Here is a 9375-nt window from a genome sequence, read left to right on the forward strand (position 1 = left end):
TTTATTTGTGAACAAAATGAACTTATCCTGACCATTGATTTTGTAGATCTAGAGTTTTTCTTTAGTGGCAAGATTGTAATTATCTTTTGTAACTTACATGTAATTTAATAGACACAAGGGTATAATTGTATATTTCTATCTTCATTTAATTAATTAATTTTTTCTGTCTCATGATTTCTCTTTCCAATTAAAAGAATATTTAATTACATTCTTTATATTTTTTTCTATCACATATTACCTAACTTAATATTATATAATTTAAAAAAAAAATACAAACATTATCAAATATTGTTCCATCTAGAACATAATTAAAAATATTTAATTACATTCTCTATACATATATGTATTAGATCAATATTTGATGAAAAGATGTATGGTGGAAACAATATGTAGTAATACACAAGTGTATAAGTCTGCTATATTTCGACATGTATACACTATGTACTTGAATAATACACAGGTGTATACATCTGGTAAATACCGACCCGTATACACATATGTACTTGAATAATACACAAGTGTATAAATCTGGTTTATAGCGACCCGTGGAAACAAGATGTAATAATACACAAGTGTATAAGTCTTGTATATACTGACCTCTATACACATATGTTAAAAATCAATTTAATTAGGTTTAATATTTAATTTTAAAAGGAAAATAACAATTTATATAAAAAAATTAGCCATTCAATCTCTTATAATTAATAATTAAAATAATAGAGAAATAATTAAAAATGAGAGATAGAGAGAGAGAGAGAGAGAGTTAAGAGAGGAGAAAATTAAGAGATTCTAATTAAAAGTACTTGACTAATGTCAATCTTACCCTTTTAATCTAAAAAATGATCAAGGGTCAAGATTAGTTCACTTAGTTCACTCTCAAAAAGTTGTTCACTCATGATCCTAATCCATGTAAGTAAACAATATCTTAAAATATTTTTGTTGGTTGTCTCTCGATAATCATGACAAATCAACTAGGGACTGTGTAATTGTCGATTATTACTCTTGCTGTTGAAAATTGTAAAGATAATAATCCAAATAAAATATTCCATCGATAATGTACGGTAAATATTGATCATAGATACTATATGAGAATCCGTTGTTTTCAAATGAACTCTTAACTTTTTCTAGAACGGCTTAAATCATACCAAATCCGTCTTTAGCGAGGATCGAACCATTGACCTCAAGGAAAGCAACAACTTAACTCCATTGGCTTTACTGATTGGACCCAACCCCCTACCCACAAATGGATTCTTAACTTGAGTAAATTAGAGTTAAAGACGATACCTGATAATATTACTCACTTTTCACGTCTTATGGATTACAATGTGGTGGCAGTTTTACAATGTTCAAATGGCATGAGTGTCTATAAATGATCATTTCTTGACATTTTTATAGTTAAAAAGAAGTTAGGCATACGTTTCTCTTGACATAGCACAAGTTTCTTTGTATTTTCTTTTTGTAACATATGAAAATGATCATTTCTTAACACCAATTGACATAAGTTCATCTTAAACATGTAATGTAGTGCATTAGCACATAAATGACTTGTTCTGACTTAATATGACACGGTGTGACCTAAAACAACACATTAACACACGACATAACCCGCTAGGGCCATTAATACATGTACCAACAACCTTGTGCAAGTACAATTATTGATTATTAGTTTCATAATTTTATAATGATCGTATGTATCAAGGGATGTTCCGTGGGACCCCAACCAAGAGCAAGAGATGTACGCTACATGATCTCGTATCATTTGGTATGTCACATTGAACCGTGTAAATATTTTAAATAATAATTACTATAAATGGTGATGGTGGTCATTTTCAGGCTAACAAAACTGATAATAAAACGAAAATATGTTGGTTAAATTATAAATAATAATTGTTTTACACATTCTGTTACCAAAGGGGAATTTAAATATACATTTTAACCTTTTATTTTATTTTATTTTATTTTATTTTATTTTATTTTATCCTTTTGTTTTATTATATAAGAAAATGACAGCCCACATATCCATGTAAAATATATAATATAATATAATATAAATTCATTTGTTCATTATAAATAAATGATAAATATTTATAAGATGTAAAATATATAATATAATATAAATTCATTTATTTATTATAAATAGATTCATTTATTTATTATAAATAAATGATAAATATTTATAATAAAAGTTAAAGGCTTAAAATTTCATAAACACGAAATAATGTCACGCAAAATGCCTTCACGTACAAGAAAAGAAAAGTAAAACATGTCCACATTCATAATATTTTGACACAGGCTTCTAAAAGCTAGATATAAAATAAACAATTTCAATAGTAAACATAAGAAAAACATAAAAAGACTACAATCAAATTTATGTAACATGAGAATTATATTATAATTAAGTTGAATAAACTAATATAAATAATAGTAAGCAGTTAAGCAATAGCTTTATTGTTTTTTTTTTTTTTTTTTTGAAAGTTACTAGCTTTATTATTTAACAACTAGTGAAAAACATCCAAAATTAAAGCTGGAGCACATTAACCCAAAATACGCATTTTCACAAAATATTTTACATATTTTCGTACCCATTTATTTATTTAATCTTTGTCCTCATGACTACTACTTACCATCGGGTCCCACATACTAAATTCACCTCGATTTATAATTTATTACATATATATCTTCAGGCCCCTCCTTGTCCTTGCTAAAAATGTAAAAACTTTTATCTAATTTTTAATGATTTTTATTTTTTTATATCTCTTTGTAGAATTTATATATTTTCTTTGACATCAGGCTTTATGCTTCAAAAATATTTTATTAATTACTAGAGATTTTATTAAATCACATTTCAAGTTAATTATTGTATTCAATCAATCTTTTTAAAACGAACTAATCACTGGTTTATTGATCGCCTGGTCAAATCGTTTCAAAATCAAAGGACGTAATAATAAATACTTTAAAAATACGTAACTACTTTATTTTTTATTTATGAATTTATAATATTAATAAAATATAAAGACTGAACTAGTAAATTAATTAGCACAAAGGTTAAAAAAAATAAACTAAAATAGGAATGAGCTATTGTAACGGTATCAAAAATAGCCAAAATGGGTACCGGTAGTGAAAGTGTTGGTATGATACGCTACAGTATTCAAAGGTGAATCAACCTAAAATAACTGAAAGTATCGATCCTGGAAAACGTCAAAAATAGACACTGGTACAGAAAGTGCTCAGTACAGTACGGTTTAGCACTGATTCGGTTTTGGTACTGCTACTCATCCCTAGATTGAAAATACTAACAAGATAAAGTGTGTATCTTACACATAAACCGTACAAAATCTTCTACATTTAGGAAGATGATTGTCACCCTGTCATAAGGGCATACGGTGTGGTTGAGAGATGGGGGCGGCAAAGCCGTTTGCCGCGCGGCAAACACCGCCGCCAACCAACATCGAATGCGGCAAAACATCAACGGCGGTGAGGGATTACCGAAGCGAGAAAGGAGAAAGCGAAAAGGGGGGGGGGGGGCACTCCAACGGTCATATGACCGTTTAAAATGAAAAAAAAAAATTTAAAAAAAAATTAAACTCTATATATATATCACACACCATTTAACCATATACTTTCCAAATACTCATACAAACCAATTCCTTCTAAAAGTTTATCTTACAAAATGGCGGATGACCTCCCCCCGTTATGGTTCCCACCCATGAGTAGCGACGATTCATCTGATAGTAGCATTCTTTTTTTTCAAAATCTCATCGAAGAAGCCGAACTTCAAGATACCGGCACATCTAACCGAAGGAGATATATTGAACGTCAACGTGAGGAGGGGCATGAGACACTCATGGCGGATTATTTTGTCGAAGACCCGAAGTACAACGAAGATATCTTTCGGCATAGGTTCCGTATGTCGAAACGTTTGTTTCTACAAATTGTGTCCGATGTGGAAGAGAACGACCCGTGGTTTGTAGAGGCCCCCGATGCGCGAGGTAGGAAGGGCTTTACGCCCTTGCAAAAGGTGACATCGGCTATTAAACAGCTCGCAACTGGAAACACTCCAGACGAGAACGACGAGTACTTGCATATGGCCGAAAGAACTTCCCGCGAGTGCCTAGAATATTTTTGTGACACGGTTTGCAAAATATATGGTCCAGAGTTCTTACGTAGACCGACAAGCCACGACATGACACTTTTATACCAAGCTCATGAGGAAAAACATCACCTTCCAGGTATGTTTGGTAGCCTTGATTGCACCCATTTTGTTTGGCGTTTTTGTCCGACAGAGTATCGAGGCCAATACATGCGAGGAGATCATAGATACCCGACTATTATGCTCGAAGCGGTTGCTTCTCAAGACTTATGGTTTTGGCATGCTTTTGCCGGTCCACCGGGTTCTCAAAACGATATCAATGTTCTACAACAATCTCCGTTATTTTTAACGGAACGAAATGGAACCGCGCCAAAATGTCCATTTTACGTTAACAACCATTTATACAAACGTGGTTATTTGCTCGTGGATGGAATCTACCCTTCGTGGTCCGTGTTTGTGAAGTCGATCCCTTACCCTCACGAAGTAAACGAAAAGAAATTCAAGAGGCAACATGAGGCGGCAAGGAAAGACGTCGAACGGGCTTTTGGTGTTTTGAAGGGGAAATGGGGTGTATTGAGTCGACCGATGCGAGCAAGATCGGTTAAAAAAATTAGGAATGTCGTGTACACGTGTATTATTTTACACAACATGATTTTGAAAGACGATGGAAAGGCGATAGCACCGGTGCACATTCGGGATCCTCCGGTCGAGCCGGCTCTAGACGATACGGTGTTGGGCGAGTTGTTGAATGAAGACACCCATTGGAGACTCAAACACGATCTCATAGATCATCTCGCAAGTCAAGATTTACCCCATCTTTTGGCCGATTCCGATGAAGACTAGTTTAAATTGTTTCATGCTAATGTAATTTTATTGTTTTTTAATTTAGTGTAACTTTGATGTTTTTAATTTAATTTATTATGAAAGTTTATTGTTTTTAATTTATTTATATTAAATTAATTATTGCAAAAAAAAAATAATCATAAAAGTTTACCACTTCAGCAAGTGTTTAAACCAATGCCAACACTTTTCAGCAAAGTTTAAACACTTTTGCCAAATTGACATGGCGCCCTCTGATTGGTCAGTTTTTTCTTTTGCCACTTTATAGTGTTTAACCACTCCTTATACCCTAAGAATGAATGTCCTATAACACTAACTCATAACATATTATCAAGATTATCATAAATAAGTAATGATATTGTACCACCCTTCACACTACCCCCATGCACCCCCTACCCCACCCCACCCACCCCACCTCACCTCACCTCTCCCCATTTATACACCTTCATGTCACTCTTTCTCGTTACTCCCTCCCCATTTGTGTCTTACCTTTCTTTACACATTTAATTAATAAATGGGGTTTATAATATTCTTTACACTTGTTTTCATTCTCATTGGACCATCACTCACCAATGCTGGCTCCTGGCCACCTTCACCTGGGTTCTACCCGAGCTCCAAGTTCAGGTCCATGTCCTTTAACCAAGGCTTTAGAAACCTCTGGGGTCCTAGCCACCAGACCGTTAACAACGATGCTCTTGCCATCTGGCTCGACCGTACATCAGGTCACATTCTTCACCCTTCCTATAAAAATGGTTTTAATTTAAAACAACCTTCACATTTGAGTGTCGTTCAAATATGACACAGCGGTAAGCGTTTAAGTCCCTCTAACAGATTTGAATCTAGCTTTCACTGGTTTTCTGTCTTTAATATTTGACGCGTAATTAGCTGCGTTTTACATGATTGGTTAGGGTTATGTGATTCTTTTTTTCCGATAACGAGCTTTCACGATTAAAACATGTGCTTAGCTGTCATTAGTCTGTAATCGTCTCTGTTTTAATGGAAAAAAAAAAAAAACATGAGTTAAAACATAACATAAAAGAAATATATTAATGGGTTTGTTTTAACTTTTGACATTAACATTTTATTGATGACAGGAAGCGGGTTCAAGTCGGTCAAACCATTTAGATCCGGTTACTTCGGAGCATCCATCAAACTTCAACCGGGTTATACTGCGGGAGTCATAACAGCATTCTATGTGAGCACTAAACATATCAATGATTACATGAGTACAAACATTGAAGCACATAGTACAACACCTTAATGTCACTTCCACCAATAATTTGCTTGCTTATCGACAATATAAATGTCACATCATTAACTTTTTCTTTTTCATAATTCTGCCAAAAGAAATATGCTTTCGTACATTTTAAAATTGAGAATCCCGTTTTTAGAAACAGATAAAAATACATATATATTTTATTAAAACGAGTCTTAAATATAATAATGATCTTAAAAATGATAATACTTATGCATTTACATGGTCAAATAAAGTAAAAAACATGTTCTTGAATTGCGTTGTCAAGGTGATTGTAATTTGTGAAATATTAATGACATCCCTTTGAACACCGTGCATGAAACTTTCTAAAAATAAAAAGATTAAGTTTACTTTTAAATAAGAGTAAACTGCCAAAGTGGTCCTTGAGTTTTGTTCATTTTTACCATTTTAGTTCAAAACTCAAACATTTTGATTCTGGGTCCCTGTGGTTTCAATTTTGTTGTCATTTTCATACAAAAGCAAATCTGATCAGATTTTTCAGTTAACATGCAGTTTTTTTGTCTTTTTCCTACCATTTAATGAAGGGCAAAATGGTCAGATTTTTTTAATTTATTATAATAAAACGTTAAAAGACCATTTTGACATTCATTAAAGGGAGAGAAAAGACCAAAAAAAAAAAAAAAAAACTAGATGTTAACTGAAAAATCTAATAAGATTTTGATTTTCGATGAAAATTGCAACAAAATTGAAATCACATGGATACAGATTCAAAAGATTTGAGTTTTGGACTAAAGTAGCAAAAGTGATCAAATCTCATAGACCATTTTGTCAGTTTACTCTTTAAAAAATAATTCTTCTTTATCAAGTTATTATATATTATATATATATTGTGCATGAAACTTTCTAAAAATAAAAAGATAAGTTTACTTTTAAAAAATAATTCTTCTTTATCAAGTTATTATATATATATTATGTGTAAAAGCCAACATTAAGTTTATACAAGGTTTATAAAAATTATATGATTAAAATAAACTCTTAGAATATTTTCTTAACACTTTTTTAAAGACAAGAGGTTTAGCATAAAGAAAAATCTCACACTTAAAAAAATCGGTTTAAGATTTAGAGTTTCTGTCATATTTTCTCTTTCTTCATTTGGTTGGTCCAAAACGAAAGTTACTAACATTTACTTATTTAGTACTTTATTTCACCCTTTGAGATTCACTTGGTTGGTCCAAAACGGTTTATTTCACCCTTTGAGATAAAAAAGAGTAATCCTTCCATTTCAGTATATATAAATTTATACCATCTTACAAAATTGCTTTTTTTTTTATTTATTTATTACAATGACATTAATTATTTATTTGAATATATTAAAATGTTTTGAATGTAGCTTTCAAACAATGAAGCACATCCAGGGTTCCATGATGAGGTTGACATAGAGTTTCTTGGAACAACATTTGGGAAGCCATACACACTACAAACAAATGTGTACATAAGGGGAAGTGGTGATGGCAAGATTATTGGGAGAGAAATGAAGTTTCATTTATGGTTTGACCCCACAAAAAATTTTCATCACTATGCAATCTTGTGGAGCCCACATGAAATAATGTAAGTTTTTTTAATTAGATGGTATACTTTAGGTATTTATTTAACATATAAATATTTTTACTACATGGCCTAGTTTTCAACAGTTCTTTTTAATCATTGAATCTCATTTTATTATTGGAAAAAGCCAACTTTTTAGTTGGAAAGTTACCTATATGATCATATGATTGTTACGCGTGTTATTCCTTTAGATTGTCCTGTAACCCTCGTTTTAACGAATCTATGACAATGCATTTTTTTCTAGATTTTTGGTGGACGATGTGCCAATAAGAAGATACCCAAGGAAAAGTGATGCTACGTTTCCATTAAGGCCAATGTGGTTATATGGGTCAATATGGGATGCGTCTTCTTGGGCGACTGACAATGGTAGATACAAAGCCGACTACAGATACCAACCTTTTGTAGGAAGATTCACCAATTTCAAAGCAACTGGTTGCTCTGCCTATTCATCACCACGGTGCCACCCTGTCACCGCCACTCCAGGACGATCTGGTGGCCTTAGCAGGAGGCAGCGCATGGCGATGAAATGGGTGCATAGCCACTACATGGTTTATAACTATTGCAGAGACAACAAAAGGGACCATTCCTTGACACCAGAATGCTGGAAATAATAAGATTTGACAATTTGACTATTTGCTATTTACCCAACACATTTAAGGTCACATGGGAAGCCCTTAAAGTTAAGGGCACTTTTTTTATTAGCTTTTTCATTCTCTAGGGTGTGTTGTGATGGGACCCACAAAGGTGGTTCAGCATCCAAAGCCCTCTAGAAGAGCAAAGAGATTTATTTGTATTGTGTATTTGTGTGTGGTTTTTGTCAAGGTTTAAGTAAACTCATGGTGTTTTAATATAACTTGGGAAAAAAAAATTATAGATTTATTATATGAAGTTATTGTTTTCTTTTTAAATGATGATCAATTTGAGACATAGTTTGATAGAATGAGTATTATCTTTTTTAGTGTTATTTACTATTTGTGTTACTTTATTCGATTAAAATCTATATATAGTGATCGGAATAATTATGTAATCATTACTTTTTACTCAATTTAGCATGAGTAAACCTTCATTTTATATTAATTAAAAATTAACAAATTTGATGTTGTCATATTATAACAACCCTCCAAAATATTTTTCGATACCTCTAATATATATTAAAATATCCCAATAAAGGAAGGTTCATTTAAGAAGAAATTTAACATGAGAAGAAAAAGAAGAAAGGGCATAATGGTAAAACGTTAAATAGTTTATAACTCCTCCCATTAATTATGTTATCTCTCATTAAAAAAGCAAAAAACATTTTATCCTACACATTTCAAAATTCGTCCTACATTTACCGAAATTTACCCTACGCATATCTAAATTTATCATACACGTTTAAGAATTTATCCTACGCATACTAAGATTTATCCTACACGTGTCGAAAATTGTCCGTCACCATAGATTATTTTATCTTTAAAGAGTATATATAAAAGTGAGTTACAATTTTAATTAGTTAGCTAATTAATTACAATTAAAAATTTACCTATATGCCCTTATTAATTACATTAAATACACATATTAAATGAAGTAAAATGGAGCATTTCTATTGGTTTAAAACTTATTCTTTTTATTCTTACAAAAATTT

The 9375-nt window shown here is 31.9% G+C and overlaps 2 protein-coding genes across 2 annotated transcripts; both read left to right on the forward strand.

Moving 5' to 3' along the window:
* The first annotated feature begins 3670 nt into the window (after nucleotides 1–3670).
* Nucleotides 3671–4933, forward strand: LOC110901152. The gene is made up of 3 exons (XM_022147997.1): nucleotides 3671–4229; nucleotides 4284–4411; nucleotides 4553–4933. The coding sequence occupies exons 1-3, from the start codon at nucleotides 3671–3673 to the stop codon at nucleotides 4931–4933; spliced, it is 1068 nt and encodes a 355-aa protein (XP_022003689.1).
* A 435-nt stretch (nucleotides 4934–5368) lies between these two features.
* On the forward strand, nucleotides 5369–8659 carry LOC110898390 (probable xyloglucan endotransglucosylase/hydrolase protein 32). Its single transcript, XM_022145173.2, has 4 exons — nucleotides 5369–5652; nucleotides 6025–6125; nucleotides 7537–7754; nucleotides 7996–8659. The coding sequence occupies exons 1-4, from the start codon at nucleotides 5445–5447 to the stop codon at nucleotides 8360–8362; spliced, it is 894 nt and encodes a 297-aa protein (XP_022000865.1). The 5' UTR covers nucleotides 5369–5444; the 3' UTR covers nucleotides 8363–8659.
* Nucleotides 8660–9375: the final 716 nt, after the last annotated feature.

Source organism: Helianthus annuus, chromosome 13 (genome assembly GCF_002127325.2).
Source record: "Helianthus annuus cultivar XRQ/B chromosome 13, HanXRQr2.0-SUNRISE, whole genome shotgun sequence".
Classification (NCBI taxonomy): Eukaryota; Viridiplantae; Streptophyta; class Magnoliopsida; order Asterales; family Asteraceae; genus Helianthus; species Helianthus annuus.

Coding starts and splice junctions, on each gene's coding strand:
- LOC110901152 (XM_022147997.1), top strand. CDS start 3,671: ATGGCGGATGACCTCCCCCCGTTATGGTTCCCACCCATGAGTAGCGAC. Junction 4,230..4,283: donor GGAAAAACATCACCTTCCAG/GTATGTTTGGTA, acceptor TTTGTCCGACAG/AGTATCGAGGCCAATACATG. Junction 4,412..4,552: donor GTTCTCAAAACGATATCAAT/GTTCTACAACAA, acceptor GTGTTTGTGAAG/TCGATCCCTTACCCTCACGA.
- LOC110898390 (XM_022145173.2), top strand. CDS start 5,445: ATGGGGTTTATAATATTCTTTACACTTGTTTTCATTCTCATTGGACCA. Junction 5,653..6,024: donor CTGGCTCGACCGTACATCAG/GTCACATTCTTC, acceptor TATTGATGACAG/GAAGCGGGTTCAAGTCGGTC. Junction 7,755..7,995: donor TGGAGCCCACATGAAATAAT/GTAAGTTTTTTT, acceptor ATTTTTTTCTAG/ATTTTTGGTGGACGATGTGC.